General features: G+C 33.8%; 1 protein-coding gene across 1 annotated transcript in view; it reads left to right on the top strand.

Moving 5' to 3' along the window:
• Positions 1 to 14,757, top strand: part of LOC114338748 (RNA-binding protein RO60-like) — a 56,779-nt gene extending 42,022 nt beyond the window's left edge. The window contains exon 7 of the mRNA XM_050647333.1: positions 2,079 to 14,757. Coding sequence (XP_050503290.1) covers positions 2,079 to 2,211 — 133 coding nt within the window. The 3' untranslated portion in view covers positions 2,212 to 14,757. The remainder of the gene's footprint in view (positions 1 to 2,078) is intronic.
• The last annotated feature ends 2,811 nt before the right edge of the window (positions 14,758 to 17,568 follow it).

The raw sequence follows: 17,568 nt of genomic DNA, 5'->3' as shown, positions 1-17,568 counted from the left end.
CCTTTCATTTCCATGTTCTGTTTTTGAGACGATCATAAATTTAGTTTTTTTCTTGTTTATTTTTAGTACGTATCGAATGCAATAATCGTTAATTCTATTTTGCAATTCTTGTAGAGATTCCAGGGTGTCTGCCATTATAACGGTGTCATCAGCGAATCTTATGTTATTTACTATTCTTCCGTTTATAGAGATTCCATCACTTAGCTCCACTATCGCTTCCTGAAATATGGAATATTTCAGGAAGCGATATATAATATAATATTTTAAGCGTAATATATAATATTTTAAGCATAAAACAACTTCTTCTTCTTCTTCTTCTTTTGCCCTTTAATTCGTCCAATTTTGAACATAGGCTTCCCCCAGTTTCCTCCATTCGCTTCTGTTTAGTGCTTTCTGTTTCCAGTGCGTTCCTCCTATCTTTTTAATGTCGTCTCCCCATCTCATCTGGGGTCGTCCTCTTGCTCTCTTTCCTGTCCATGGTCTCCATTGTTGTATCGTGCTATAAAACTACTAAATAAGTTATAATCTGAGAGACAAAAACAATGGTTAAATGCTATAAAACGTCCTGTAAGAATGCTAAATAACTAACTATGTCCATGTTACTTACGCTTGGAAAACTGTCTCCACCGTAGGTTAACTCAGACCCCTTGAGGGATTGTGGATCTATATTATTGTCTACCATCAACTTTCGAATCTGTATTGTCTACCATCAACTTTCGAAAATATTCACTCATGTTTATTTATTCACTGCTTAAAACTAAATAAAGTCGTTCAAGTACTTCTACATCTAAAACCTACATAAAATCTACAACAAAATGTTCGGAAAATACAACCAACTTAATTGTTAGGGGAGCAAAGTATGCTAAATGTGCAGTCACTCGAGCGCTTTGGGGACCTATTGGGTTGTGAAGAGTAGGTCCTAAAACCAAAAAAAGTTAAGTAACGTTTTCCATTTTAGTGGGCGCTTGCCATTTTTTAATTTAATTTTCCATTTCCAACAATCGTTTTTTCCGATTATACCGCCATCTATGCATAATTCAAAAAAATGTTTCGAATAAAAGTTACTTATTTTTTCGTAAGGAATCCAAATCTGCAATAACAAATGGGGGCTCCTATTTCAGATTTTAAAGTAACCCCCACCCCACCTCCGTGGGGGGTCGCATTTAGTGCCATTCGATAGATTTTTCAAAAATATTAAGTAAGTGTATTTTACAGTTTTTCGATCTGATGTTCATTTCGCGAAATATCGCTTTAAAATATTAAATTTACCCCCCACCCCTCTCCGTGGGAAGTCGTGTTTGGTATCATTCGATAGATTTTTAAAAAATATTGAGCACGTATTTTTTAGTTTTTCGATCTGTCATTCATTTCGCGAAATATTCGCTTTTTTCTTGTGAAACTTTGGGACTCACCCATTTCCTTACGCCCGGCTCAAATCGTCATATTTTTGAAATATACACTCTTCTGCATGCACTTAACTTACCATATCTTAATCTAACAATTTTGAGTTTTTTAAGGATAGATTTTTTTTTCGGGCCCCCCTTAACGAACTCCCCTGTGTTAAGAGCCAATATATGGTAGAGGTACATCTGCAGGCTACCAGGTTTCTCCCCATATGATAATCTGACGCGCTCGAGTAACTGCAAAAATCCCCGCTTGGGCTCCCCTACCATAAGAAACAATGTGGTACAAATATAAACAAATACAATGTTTGACAGTTTGACTCCCAGCGGTTTCATAAACGTCAAAGCCTTGGAATGCCCTGTTGGCGTTTTACTTTGTCAAATGCCAGGGACTTATTTGGTTTAGATCTTTTGGGCAAAAAGCCATGTTTTTAGTTGAAAATTTAGAGGTTTGTCTGGTAACCTTATATCAATAAGGTATCAGTAAGGTAAATAGGATAATATCAAAGTTAGATTTTTTATGCGTATGGATACCACGATGCATTCATACGCATCCACTAATATGGATACCACTATGCTGGCCACTATTATGTTTAACTTGTAGGTAATGTGTCTTTGACATTCTATTACTCTAATAGGTAACAATAAGGTAATATTTTGTATACTTTATTTCAGGTTAATTAATGTTTGCTTCACGTCGACAAGGATGACTATAGCCGATGGGTCTCCCAATGTTTTAGACATCGCTGGATTGGACTCGGAAATGCCCAAGGTAATAGAAGCGTTCAGCCGTGGACATTTTTGCTAACTCGATTAAATCGAATCAAAACTGAGTACATCCATCCGTTCAAAAGTGTTCATAAATTATTTTTCTATTTTTGTTACTACGAAAAACATTTTTAATAATCATTAAACCTGTTAGTGATATATCAAAGTTTCCATGAGATTTAAGATACATACAGGTGCATTATTTAAGTAATATTGTATTTTCTTCATACCGATATATTTTCAATACAGCACCGGTAATATTCATTTCTGATTCTCCTTCTCTTCTTCGTCAACCATTTTCTCTCTCTCTCTCTCTATCTCCCTCTCCCAATTGCTTCCATCTTTATCTATCTTGCGCCAATCTAATCCACTGTTTACCTGCCGCTGCTCTTATGTTATCTACCCATATCTTTTGAGATCTTCCTATGCTTCTTTTCGTCCTTATCTCCATTCTAAGGTTATCCGTGTCCACCTGTTAGCTTAATATTATAACGATCGGATGGACAAGGGGTCATGAATGCTGAACCAGAAGGATCAGGACGATATTATCCTTAGATGGAATAAGGAATGACCGAAGATGGAAAGGTCCAATCGTTTACATTGACGAAACAAAGGCCACGTTGCTCAGTCGGAAGAGATGTGGGCGTGGTTCTTTGGGTTTGGGCTTCTGTTACAATGAAAGATGTTAAATGAATAAATAATGATATGCGAATAGAGCTAATGAAACGATGATAGACAAAAGATAAATATGTAGATAACATTAACTGATGGTTTGACTCATGGACTCTAAGAAAACGTAAACACTGAATACACAAACTAAAAAACAGAGGGCGCCAGGTATTTTGACCAACAAATACTCAAAGGAACTATTAACGATACGTAACGCAACAAAGAAATTAGTAACTCTACTACGACACTTAATGCTACAAAAGAAAAATTAGCAACGATGCTACAACACAATAATGTTCTAGTCTTGAGCTATAAATAATAATTAAATAAAAAGCGACATCGTACACTTTAATAAAACATTTATTAAAATTCTCAACGAAATCTTAATATTCACATAATATATGCAAATGAAGCGTAAAAACGTCAACCACAAAAATAAAAATTACACAATAATCATTTAAAAATGGTTAACAAATTGCATATCTTCTTCTTCTTCTTGTAGTGCCTATCCGTTTCGGATGTTGGCGACCATCATGGCAATCTGCACTTTGCACACTGCTGCTCTGAAAAGATTTGTAGTGGTTGTGTTGAACCACGTTCGTAGATTTTTCAGCCAGGAAATCCTTCGCCTTCCTGGTCCTCGCTTTCCCTCTACTTTTCCCTGCAAGACCAGTTGCAGCAGTCCATATCTCTCACTGCTCCTCATGATGTGACCGAGGTATTCGATTTTGGCTGTTTTTATTTTGATTAACAGCTCTTTTTCTTTTTTCATTCTCAGCAAAACACCCTCATTAGTAATGTGGTCGGTATAAGATATCTTCAGGATTCGACGATAAAGCCACATCTCAAAAGCCTCAATTTTCTTGCAGGTGGCGTCTGTGAGAGTCCACGACTCAACTCCGTACAACAGTATAGGAAATATATAACATCGTAGTAATCTGACTTTTATGGGTATCGACAAATCATGACATTTGAACAACTTTGCCATTTTTTGAAATGCAGATCTTGCTTTCTCTATCCTACATTTGATTTCTATAGAATGGTCCCAATTTTCATTGACGTTCGTACCAAGGTAGGTGTATGTTTTTACTCTTTCTATTTGTTGACCATTCACACTGATTCGTCCAAATTGCTGTTCATTCTTAGAGATCATCATACATTTGGTTTTCTTAGTGTTTAGTGAAAGTCCGTATCTCTGACTGACTTCTGAGATTCTGCTCATTAACTCCTGTAGGGCTTCAGAACTGTCAGCGAATACCACAGTGTCGTCTGCGTATCTTATGTTATTGATACATTCTCCGTTAATTCTAATTCCGGCTTCAACATCATCCAATGCTTCTTGAAAGATTTCCTCAGAGTAGATGTTAAACAGCAGTGGGGATAGTATACATCCCTGACGGACCCCACGTTTGATTTTGATATCGTCGGATTCTCCTGCCTCTGTCCGGATAGATGATGTTTGATTCCAGTACAGATTGCTGATAATCCTTAAATTGCATATAAATTGGTGTATTCACCAACACAGTAAAACTAACAAAATACGAAATGTAAAATGTAAGTGAACGAATAACTCTTGTTCACAGCAAAAAAATAAACTGAATAGTTACCCAATAAAAATAAAAAGTCGATACTCTAAATAAAACTTAAAATTCTTACCGTTCACTTACAAACAATAAAAGAAAGAGCTCTTTGTTTATATATATAACTCTAATAATACTCAATAATAATAATACTCTAAAGGTACTCAAAGAAATTTACATGATGAAAATGTCTTTTATTTAAGTATTAAAAATAAAAAACAAGTGACCGGCATATACGTAAATGTCACTATTAACACTAAATGAGCTAAAACTGTAAGTCAATGAACTTATCCCACGGAAGAAACACAAACATAAGGTATTTGCTCTGGACACGCGAGAAGACATCTCTAAATATTTCTAATAAAGAATGCGTAACTTACGTGAAACAGATGTAGGGGATGCCCTTACAGTACAGGCATTCCTTATCTAGGCCAGGTCATATACCCAGCGGCAAAGTCGAAATAAAAGGAGCGACAAAGAATAGCTTTGGCCACAGTCCATAGTGTAATGTGGATTCAGATATTTACTAGCGATAGGTGGTAACTGGGACTTGGGACCAGCCCTGTGAACAAAATTAATTATTCACAGCGAGTGTTCTATGAAGAAAAAGGGTTTTTTAACGACTTACCAGACTAGTCCAGGCTGGTCCATCACAAAACAACTAAAGTTCACCACATGACTCAAACAACTCAACTTACTGCAAGAAAGTTTAACTCACGAATGCCCAGATTTCACAGATTTCTGCTTAAATAAGAACTGACGGCGTGGGTACGCGACTTTGTCAACGGCCGTAAAAAAATGCAAAAAAGTGCCTTATTAACACCCGTAAAGGGCTTAGCAACCCCAACACTTAAAATGAGTTATGAGATCTTTCACAAAAAAGCTATTAAAGTCAAACATTTTGCGTGAGAATCGCATCTATGGATAGCGACACATGTGTTTCTAAGAAAAACACGCCGATAGAGACTCTAAAATCTAATCAGTTAAGCCAAAAGCCATGAAGGTATGGGGGACCGGATTAAAATCTACACTGGGAAAACTTAAACGTTACAATAGCTGGCTATATGACGTGTCCAGCCCATTTCATTTTATTTTGTAATTTCTTCCACGATATCCCTGATCCTTGACGTGTTTCTAATCTTGTTTCTCAGTACTATTGGAGGTGTTTTTCAAGATATATGCTAGTTTACCGAAAGCAGCCCATGCCAGTTGTGTTCTTTTAATTTAAGCATCTTGATTTAGTTTTCCCAGTGTGATGATATGGCCCAGGTATACATAATGTTCAATATTTTCTATGGTATGGTTTTGTATTGTTATATCTGTCTTCTTCTTCTTTAAGTGCTATCTCCGCGGCGAAGGTTGGCAATTCTCAAGGCTATTCTGATCTTCGAGGCAACTCTGAACAATTGCCTTGAGCTGCAACCAAATCATTCTCTCAGGTTATTCAACCAGGAAACGCGTCTCCTTCCTGTGCTTTTTCTACCCTCTATTTTTCTTGAATTATGAGTCGCAATGTTCTCAAGATGCTGTATCTTTCGCCTCATCACATGACCGAGATATTGCAATTTTCTTTCTTTTATTGTGTTTTCCATTTCCCTCTCTCTGGCTATTCTCCTTGCTGTAATTTAATTTTTGATTAGATTTCATTATTCTCCCGATCTTGTGTTGGGTCTTTCTCTTTTGTTGGATCTAAAAGGGTGTATCATTTGTAAATATTGTATGTTCAGAGGTGTGGCAGATTAACAAATGAAAAATTAATAATTTCTTGTGCTATCCTTCAGCATGCAATGACTAACTTATGAGTAATAAATAATATTATTGTTTATCAAACACTTTTTCAGTTCCAGTTACAAATATGAGATTAAATAACATGTAAAACTTTGTGCGGTTTCTTGAATCTGATGGAAATATTTAAAATATTTATAAAGTTCTCTATACGCACACTCTTGGTTATGTGATAGTATCAAAAAAGTTATATTTATTCGTTAGTTATTTTTTCTTTACGCTAGTGTTTCTGTAAATGTCTTGGAAATAAAATCTACAAAAAATAATGGATGTAACTTTACCGATTTAGTCAAAAAATCAGTATCCATGTACTTTTACTTATTTAACGATATAATGTAGTTTTTATTCCCAATTTAAAGTTTTTTCTAAGAAAATTGTAGTTCTGGATCATTTTTAAGATGCTTTACTTGTTTATTTTTAAACAAAAAATTTTGTCTAGTCACACAAAAATCGGGTATATCTCTCTAGTGTTTACTAAGTGACTCAAATTGATGTACTTTATATAAATAAGTCTCCTGAAAGTAGGCTTCTTGGTACAAATTTTATTAAAACATTCCTCTCTTTACTAATGTACCAATTAACCAAACGATAAAAATGTGTTACATTTCAAAAAAATTCTACCTTATTAGCATTATTTGACTCTACCAATATCTCAATTTCAAACTATGTATAGCGGTACGCTTTAATTACTATATTTGCTAATTTTATTTTCTTAATTTTTGATAACTTTTCTCAAAACGAAACGGCATTGGTCATTTAAAATCCACATGTGATATACAAACCATAGGCCGTTGATTTCGAGGAAACACTAATAGGTTACGATGCCCCAGGTCGCCACACTTTTTATGTCAACTTCTTAAAATACAAAAAAGCTTCTCATCTCTTAAAAGGCAGAGGCAGTAATTTATGGACCATCTGGCCATTATAGCAAAACCGCAAAACCAGTTGACATAAAAGTGGTGGTCCGGAGGCCAGTCACTATACAGCATGCAAACGATGCAGTCAAACCCTCGGCTCGCTGACAATCAACCCTCGTTCGAGATATAAGCAAACACACCACTTGTTCACCCAAAATAAATAAATATATTACTGTTCGTCGTTACACTTTTTTTTTTATTATTTTTAATTAATTCCGTCAACTCACACCTACCGGAATATATGCATTTGCAACTATTTATCATCTTTGTTCTTTCTTTTTGGTCTCTTACGGGTCTGTGATCGCTTCCTAATAATAGTTTATTGAGTACAGTTACATCTTGAACAATTTGTTTTTTTTTGTCTGATATTATATAATCATATTCACTTTTAGTTCTTCCTTCTGGACTAACCGACGTCCATTTTCTATTCTCTTCCTTCTTAAAAAAAGTGTTCATTGAATACAGTTTGCGTTGCAACAGAAACAGTCTTCGATAATATATGTATGATAACCCAAGAATAAGATACCTTGGGTAAAACCAAGCTCTACGCTCTGAGCTTCGCTGGTGTCGCTCCTAGCGGATTACTAATGCAACTTTCACCGGTAATTTTTAAATTTATTATTTAATTGTTATCGCTTAATATTTACAACGCAAAAAAGTAATTAAATTGTAATCGATTTTTTAAAGATTTTGCTAATCGTTTTAACGTTCTATTAATGAAATATTAATTTCTTACTTCGGATACTTTCACAATTATCGTGTAGATGGCGCGGCGCTTAGATTAATTTATAATTACATATTACGAAGTATTAAAAAAACTTAAATTCAGTATTTAAAACGTAAGTATATTTAAAGTAAAAATATACACCACAGCTTTGACCAACTAATATTATTTCCTATTAATGTTTTTAATTTCAATGTTTTAAATTAATCACTTTGACATTTATGTCAAATTTCCAGTAAAAGCTTACAGACTTGTCACTACTGACGTTCGCGAATTTTTAATTATCCCCTCTACCTACGAGCTCATAGCGTATAATCCCAGAGCCGCGCTAGCGGTAAAACTATTATTATTATTATTATAAAACAATCTTTCTCAGTCTACATTTGGATTTCGTAAACTTCGATTCGTCCAAAACTAAGCACTACAGAGATGATCCGATAACTCAAATAAAAATACTATTTTCATGTTTTTCTAACATGGTAATAACCCAAATACGCTTTTAAATTTGTTGTTAAAACATGTAACAAAATGTCCACGTGCCTTCAAAATGTCGATAAGACTGCAGTGTTATTTTGATGCAGGTTATTTCCTTTTTTCTTAACAGAATACTCACTAATGATCAGCTTCATAATTTATCAAAAGTAGTTGATGTTAAAATATTGCTGATTGAGAATTACGATCGAAAATATACAAATACTACAGGCCTATATCGACGAGTAGATTTTTAAATTTGTTGAATCAGTGGCTGAAATGACCGATAAATCTACAGATTTTTCATGGCACCGAAGGATAAAATTATATAAAACAAATACAAATTTACTCAATGAACGAGTCAGTTGATTCTAAAACAGAAATAAATGAGCAGAAATAGTGAAACTGTACATTTATTTACATGTACAACAGTTCTTTTTACATGTAGAGAGGTCTTTAGAGAGTGTACATTATGTTACCAACATTTTACAGTGATCCGAGTAGTTTTATTTTGGTGTTATTACTTGAATGATGTGATTTCAAATTAATATTTAGACTACCGTGAAGCAGAAATAGCAATCATTTTTTTACGTATTTTATTATTTATTAGGCATTTCTGCAAAATATTACTATAAGACTATTTAGGTAGCGGTTAATACACTTATGCAACTGTTAGCTATTGTTTATTTCATCAACAATACTGTCGTTTCCAGATATTTACAAATTTTATTATTCAACTACGTTCAAAGGTTTAATCCAAAACTGATATACGTGCATAGAAATCGGCCCACTTAAATTTTTTTTTAATTTTTGATGTCTCGTATTTCCTAAACCTGTTGGCCGATTTAAGTGATTTTTTGAACATGTTATAGCCTGATTCTTTAGCAATACCACTGTAATAATATTGTTGCTAAACAGGTAAACTTTCATTGTATACCGGGTGTACCAATCAAACTGTGTTTTTTTCTCAAAGTTCGCATCGCCCTGTGGAATATTCTAGCATTTATAAAATACTGAAATTAAAACCCAACTCTAGCCTCAGGTTTTCTTAACATTCTGTTTTTTGACTAATTTGTTTATGTTGGATAATAGAAAAGTTAGGTACTTTAACAACTAGACATGTTCTTCATCAATACACGGTGTTTTTAAATAAGTGCGACAAACTTTAAGGGGTAATTCTGCATGAAAATATAATGACAGTTGGCTTTATAAACGTGTGTCCGCAAATGTTTCATTTCCGAGATACGGGATGTTGAATTTTTTCTTACAAACTGACGGTTTATTTTATTGTTTTAAAACCGGTTGAGATATGCCAATGAAAATTGGTGGCTTTTTTTAAGACGTAGTTATTGCACATTTTTTGACATACAGTTAAGAGTTTATTATTCACCATTAGCGCGCATATGTGTAATATGACCGATCTTATTACCCGTATGCACGCTAATGGTGAATATAAATTTCTTAATTTTATCTCAAAAAATCCGGAATAACTATGTCTTAAAACCTACCAAATTTCATTTGCGTATCTCAACTGGTTTTAAAGCAATAAATAAATCGTCAGTTTGTAAGAAAAAATTCAACATCCCGTATCTAGGAAACGAAACATTTGCGGACATACGTTTATAAAGCCAACTGTCATTATTTTTTCATGCAGAATTGCCCCTTAAAGTTGTCGCACTTATTTTAAAACACCGTGTATTGATGAAGAACATGTCTAGTTGTTAAAGTACCTAACTTTTTTATTGTCCATCATAAACGAATGAATCAAAAAACAGAATATTAAGAAAACCTGAGGCTATAGTTGGGTTTTAATTTCAGTATTTTATAAATGCTAGAATATTCCACAGGGTGATGCGAACTTTGAGAAAAAAAAACACAGTTTGATTGGTACACCCGGTATACAATGAAAGTTTTACTTTTTAGCAACAATATTATTACAGTGGTATTGTTAAAGAATCAGGTTATAACATGTTCAAAAAATCACTTAAATCGGCCAACAGGTTGTAGAAATATGATACATCAAAAATGACCAATTTTTAAGTGGGCCGATTTCTATGCACGTAAGTTTATGTACTGTGAATATATTTTACCACTTGGCATATCTACTAGGCATTCTCAGAGAAAATATAGACAATATACTAACATAACAACACATTTACCATGTACACAAAATTAAGTGAAGTTAAATGACACAGATGCAGATGACAAGATAAAATTAAATGTCAACAGTAGTGGTTTTTACCTCAGAACAGTTAGTTCTGGCATTTTGACGTATTCAGAGGTACCAAACCAATTAACTTTACAATTGAGGACCAGTTCAGTTAAGCAAATGATGGAAATACGGCACCCAGCTTAAGCTTCTCCTTAACTTTTGACACAAGCTTAGCTAAGCAAAAGCTTAAGTAGCTGTTGAAATACCGGCGCTTAGGATGTTTATTAATCTCAATTGCGTTTCGGGTGATTTGCTCGATAAAACGAATAGAAGCTACAGTTTGGAAATTTTAAAAATATTTGCTCAATTCTCTCCCCTTCAAGATTTCGATTTTGGTGCACATCTATAATTCAATCTCCTTAGATTTGTCAAGTTGTAATAATATATTGGCATCTGATCTCTCTGTAACAAAAATATTTTTTCAGGGATATTTAGCTATAAAATAATGTTTTTCAAGTTTTCACCAATATGTAGCTAACATAATATAACAGTCTAGATTTAAGATTAAGAAACTAACATTTATGATTTCTTTGGTCGTAAAAAATCTACTTTTTTAGTTTGTAGTACCTTAAGCCTTCTATGAAAGGTGCATTTTTTTTATTGAAATAAAAAGATAACTGTGATGATTATTGAACTGCTGACACTTTTTCAGCAGGTCTAACAAAGATATTTTTACGACCGAGGGAAAAAATAGTAAAATAAGAATTATTATTTTTTATATTATTTTGTTTTTTCCGATCAGTAATAATTATTTTGGCAACTTATTGTTGACATTATAAAACACAATACCATAATTTTTTGCCTAAAAATAGGGATTATCTATTCTTCGCCTTTTCTGGCACCTAGTTTTTTTGAAAGTTCAAGAGCATAGGGGACCTTTTTTATCCTATAGTCTAGTCGCAACAGGGGGTCCCGTAGGAAATTCTAGCTCGCCGTGATTTGATGGTGGTATTATAGGTTTTTGGGTCGCTGAATCTAATGGAAGTAGTCTGGAAGCCCAAATATGGCGCGTTTAATTGTTATTAACAAATTATGGTAAAGTTAGGTATTTTTCAGGAATTATTAGAAGCCCTGTAAATAAATTGATAGTGTTAATGTCTTCTTGGTGTATTTTTGGTCGCTGAAGTGCGACTAGTCGCGATTACTCAAAATATGTTCTTATTTTGTTAATAACAAAATATGTAATTGTTTATTCGCCGAAAAGCTGGAAGTAATGCGCTATCTACAGCAAGTTTGTAGTCTTTTTCATAGTATTTTTATACGCTAAATCGATTGCCACTAGTCGTGATAGCTTAAACCACGTTCCGACGTTGTTATTAATAAATTATTGTAAAAATAACGGTTTATAGTACGTTTACTCACGATTTTTGTTATGTTTTTTAAAAACCACTTGGATCGGCATGAAATCTGGCATACACGTAGCTAACATGTCAAACAAAACAAGAAACCTTTTTCGAGGTTAAAAAGTCAATAGTTTTCGAGTTATTTGCGAATGAATATGTTCATTTTTCAACAAAAAACCCACGTTTTTAGACGGTTTTCGCAAATAACTTAAAAAAGTATTTTTTCAAAAAAAATTTCTTTGCAAAAATATAGACTATAAAAAAGTGAAAAAAATGGTGTATGTGTGAGGTCCGTAGACCCAGTAGAAACGAAGTTGTAGCTAATGAACAACAGGTTCATATTAGTCAAATTCCAAATCGAATATTTGTGCGGTTTTATGTAAATACAAAAAAAAACTTTTTTAAAGCTTTTAAAAAAAATTTATTCTTGTTTTTTGAAAAAGTATCTAGTATCAAGAATAAGCAAGTTACGCTCAAAATAAAGTTGGTCCCTTTTTTTGGTAAAAAAACGGGGAAATCACCCCCTAATTAGCATCTCAAATGAAATTAATCGTTACCGCTTCACAAGTTGCTTTACTGATGTTGTAGGTATATGATCTGTAAGTTTCATCAGTTCGAAAGTGCTTATAAAACCACCAAAAACGTGTTTTTTTTTGTTAAAAATGAACATAATATTCACTCGCAAATAACTCGACTTGTACTATAAATACTAAGTATTGACTTAATAAAAAACTGTATAGAACAAGAGTTGCTTAGAATTAATCATTTTATCCACTTCCGGACTTATTTTAAAGGTCTCTTTTTTCACCCCTGAAAAGCGGTGAAACTCACCCCCGGGGTAAAAGCACACATCGGCACAAAATATCACTTGTTTTGTTTGACATGTTAGCTACGTGTATGCCAAATTTCATGTCAATCCAAGTGGTTTTTTTAATTTAGAGCAAAAACCGTGAGTAAACGTTCTGTAAACCGATATTTTTGCAATAATTTATTAATAACAAAGTCGGAACGTGGTTTAAGTTATCACGACTAGTGGCAATCCATTTAGCTTATAAAAATACTATGCAAAAGATTACAAATTTGCTGTAGATAGCGCATTATTTCGAGCTTATCGGCGAATAAACAATTATTTTGTTACTAACAAAATAAGAATATATTTTGGGTAATCGCGACTAGTCGCATTCGATTTAGCGACCAAAAATACACCAGAGAAGACCTTAACACTATCAATTTCTTTACATGGCTTCTAATAATTCCTGAAAATGACTAATTTTACCATAATTTGTTAATAACAATTAAACGCACCATATTTGGGTTTTCAGACCACTTCCATTGGATTTAGCGACCCAAAAAACCTATAATCCAACCATCAAATCACGGCGAGCTAGAATTTCCCACGGGATTCCCTATGTTGCAACTAGACTACTATCGTCATTAGCTTCGTGTTTTTCATACTTATGCGTTTTTCTGCTTATTTTCTATTCTTATCCATTTATTTTAAGTCCTAAAAGTGTTCCTTGACTTTCAGATTTTATTTTCCTTATACATACATCTTCATTCATTTTGATGATATTTTCCATTATGTATTGTCTGACACTTCACAAATTTTTTACAATGCCTGTATTATGTAAGTTAGGTACTCACGAATATGGAGCTCCAAAAATAAAGCGGGGTGATTTTTCTAAATTTCTATGTTCTCTACAAAATCTGTTATCTACTCAACAAAATAATGAAATGAAAACATTTACTACTTTACAATCATTGAAACTTGTGCTGAAATATCTGAATTCATCGCTAGAGGCGCTGGTCTCCAAAAATGTCGAATGCCATTGTTTCATCGTTTTTATAGCAACGTGTAATGAGTAAGAGTAATAGTAATAATAGTCTCCCGTTTTATACCGCTGCTGACACGGCTTTGGGATTATTGCAGGGTAGCCTGCTATATCTAGGGCCTACGGTATACAAAGAAGGTAACAGGGCCAGTGCTACGCTTTAACCGCCTATTATTACCCCTGGTTTTACCCAAGGTACTCATTTTATTCAGGCTTAGTCGACTTGGGGGCTATAGACATTTCTTAAAAATGTCTAGTTGTTCTTGTCGGCAGTGGGATTTCAACCCCGGCCCACCAGCACGCGGAGTAAGGGTGTGGCTCACTACGGAGACCAAAGGATGGTATCCTAGCCTAGAGCATAGTATCCTACGCTTCATAATCGTGAATTCTGGCATTCAAAATAATGCATTTATTTTACATAGCGATCGATAATATAGTTTCGATCGCCAGGTAAAATAAATACATTATTTTATGAAGAGTAGGATACTATGCTCTAGGCTAGGATACCATCCTTTGGTCTCCGTAGTAGCACACGCTAAGAGTAATACACCGTATATAATGCATTTTAAGAAGAAAAATTGTAGTTCAAAAGGTAAACTGGTTTTATGTCACTATTGTAGCCAAGGTCTTACTCATCAATGGCGCCATCTAGTGAAAACAAAACGATATCACAATTAAAGAAATAAAAATAACTGTTTTTAATTTTGATGTAATGATTTTCTTCTTCACTCTTTTGTTAGAAAAAGAGAGTTGTTACTTTTAAGGAAATCCAATTCCATTTTTGTAAATTAACACGTTTGCTCAACAAAAGTTTTAGAATATAGTTGGAAACATCCTGTTGGCATAAAATTATGGTCTCATCTTTGTATGTCACTAATAAACATTGTGTTGTTATGGCTGTTATTTAGCAATGTGGTAACTATTTTTAATCTGTTAGGGAGTTATATTTTAGTTTTTTATTTATTAAGGGATAAGTATGTATTAGTAATTTTTATGTTATTTTAATAATGTAACATAGAGTAGGTTGCCTAATAAAACGAATATGTATTTGTATTGGTTTTGATTTTACAATATTTTATCCTTTATCTTACTCCATTCTTCATGTTCATTTTGATCAATCAAGAGTGAAATTCAAGATGAGGACAAGACATTCATGGGAGGATATGGAGTAATTTAGATATACACATCACTTTCATCTGGACTTTTTTTTATTTTTTTAGGACTCTTTAGGCAAATGTTTAATTTTTCTGTTTCGTTTCTTCTGGCCACATAGTTTTCGATCGTATTTTGCGTATTTTCTCTGTCTCTTTGTATTTTTGCCCTGTTTTTCTTGCCAAGGCATTCCTACATTCTTCGTCGAACCAGTCTTGGCGTCTATGCACTGTTCCTACACGCTTTTCCTCTGCTTCCGACATGGCTATCTTTATGATCTGCCATTCTTCTTGCTTGACCGGATTTTCTATTCTTTTATTTGTTCTTCTTCTAGTTTGTTTACAGTTTGTTTATTTTAAAGGCGCTCTAATTTAGTCTGTCAATACGTTTTGGAATAATTGGTAATTCTTTTTTTTAATAGTTCGTCTTTTCCGACATTCGCCATGTCTCCAATACTTATTTTTATATCCTACTCCTGTATTTCCTATCCTATTAGGATGCTTAGCTTTGCATATAACTTTGTTTTGGTTTCTAAATCTTTATCTTCAGTGGGCGCATGTACGTTAAGGATACTTATCTTTCTATTTTCTCTTACTCTCAAGTAACATTCGATCTGATGCTGGTTGAAAATCTGCAACCGCTCTGTTTACTTTCTCAGAGACCATTAATCCCACTCCAAAATATTTCTTGATCTCTCCACTCTTAAACAGAATGCCCATTCAGTACTCTATTTTTAATATTTTATTTCCCAGTTATTCCATTTCTTGTAGGGCAAGGATATCTATGGTATATTTTCCAACAAGAATAAAAAACCGCTAAACGCTGTAAAAATGAGTGGAGCATACAATATTCCAGCTACAAAAGATCTGATATGAATATTACGTGGCGCGAAAATGTATTTTCATTTTGACGCAAAATAAAATTTTAGTTTTATTTTAAACGATTTTTTCATAATATTTGCTAAATTTGAAATAAAACGCGCCGCAAAAGTGTAACTCTGATACAGTTTGAATTTTGAAACTCTTTTGTGGCGTGTTTACTTCAAATTTAGCAAATATTATGGAAAAATCGTTTAAAATAAAATTAAAATTTTATTTTGCATCAAAATGAAAATACATTTTCGCGCCGCGTAATATTCATATCATACACCGTTTATTCACAACAACCTATACCACCCCCTCACCAATAATAAAACCTATATTTTCTATATTGTCCACAATAACAAGCGACATCAATTTTAGACTGCAAATCCCATCCTCTTTCATCGAATTCCTCCTTGGATTATGCAGACCCCTCAAACTAACACAAATTTAACAAAATTCAATAAATATGAAACACCTAAAGAACTCATGATAAAAGCTTTTTTTGAAATTATACGCAATAACCACTTTGATCAAGTAATATACACCGATGCTTCCAAAAATGATTTTCTGTTCTGTCTGTTCAGTCACCTCTCAAAATAATCTCATTTGTGCTTCTTTTATTCCTCTTCTGTGCAGCGTACATACTGGAGAATTATATAGTGTCTTACAGGCTGTTAAGAATATTAACCTCCCGAACATAAATGTTGCCATTTGTACAGACTCTCTAGCTTCCATTTTATGCATTCAGGAATTATTTACCGATCATCCTCTTGTCTAAAATATCCATCATTGTTACCACCACCGTTCTACCTTAAACACTAAGATTACATTTATATGGATTCCGTCTCACATTGGTATACCTGGCAATGAACTCGTAGATCAGTATGCTAAAACGGCTTCAACAGATACCACGTCAACAACCCACATCCAAATTTGTAAAGATTTGAAAGCAGAAGCGTACAGATTCACATGGAGATTATGGCAAACCCACTGGAGCTCCTTAAATACACCTTTACGTGCAATCCAGCCCTCAGTATATAAGCCACTTTATACTGGCCCCACAGGACTCTCTAGACAAGACCTTAGAATTGTAAGAAGAATCCGTATAGGCCACACCAAACTTACTCGCGGCTTCCTGATGTCATCAGATATCCGGCCTATCTGTCTAACATGCCAGTGCCAACTTACCGTGAACCACATTATTACCGAATGTCATCAGTTCAGTGTAGTAAAACAGCTCAAACTCAAACCGCAGCTATGTGACATTCTAAGTGATACCAACCAGTTAGACAGAGTTCTTCAGTTTAAAAAAAAATATCATTGTATCATAAACTAAATTTTTTTTATGACATAACTTGTTAATGCTCTTTAATTATACCTCTTGTAATCTTGTTTGTAATCGTCCCGTGCGAGTGGCCATAGTTGCCGAGCACGTTAATGTAAATAAAAAAATATTCATATCAGATCTTTTGTAGCTGGAATATTGTATGCGCCACTCATTTTTACGGCGTTTAGCGGTTTTTTATTATTTTATCAGGAGTTTTTCAAAGTTTTTTATAAATTAAATGTATGAAGTTGAATGCAATTTTTCTCGATTACACGTTAAGCTTTATAAATGGTCGCCTTTGTCGCATTATCTCCCAAATGATCTAGTGTCCATCGAATGTACACTAGATTTTTTTTTAATTCGAAATTGAAAAAAAATATTGGGATGGCCGGTTAATGGACTCGCATTGCCCGTTGAAAGATCAAATTTAGCGTCGTAACCACTACAACTACATAAACCATTTCGGGAATAATCTTTAATTTTATTATACTTTTGTAGCTTAATAACTTCTAAACGGTTTAA

This window comes from Diabrotica virgifera, chromosome 3 (genome assembly GCF_917563875.1).
Source record: "Diabrotica virgifera virgifera chromosome 3, PGI_DIABVI_V3a".
NCBI classification, from domain to species: Eukaryota; Metazoa; Arthropoda; class Insecta; order Coleoptera; family Chrysomelidae; genus Diabrotica; species Diabrotica virgifera.
Note: the sequence above shows the minus strand (reverse complement) of the source record. Positions and strands in the feature narration are given on the sequence as shown.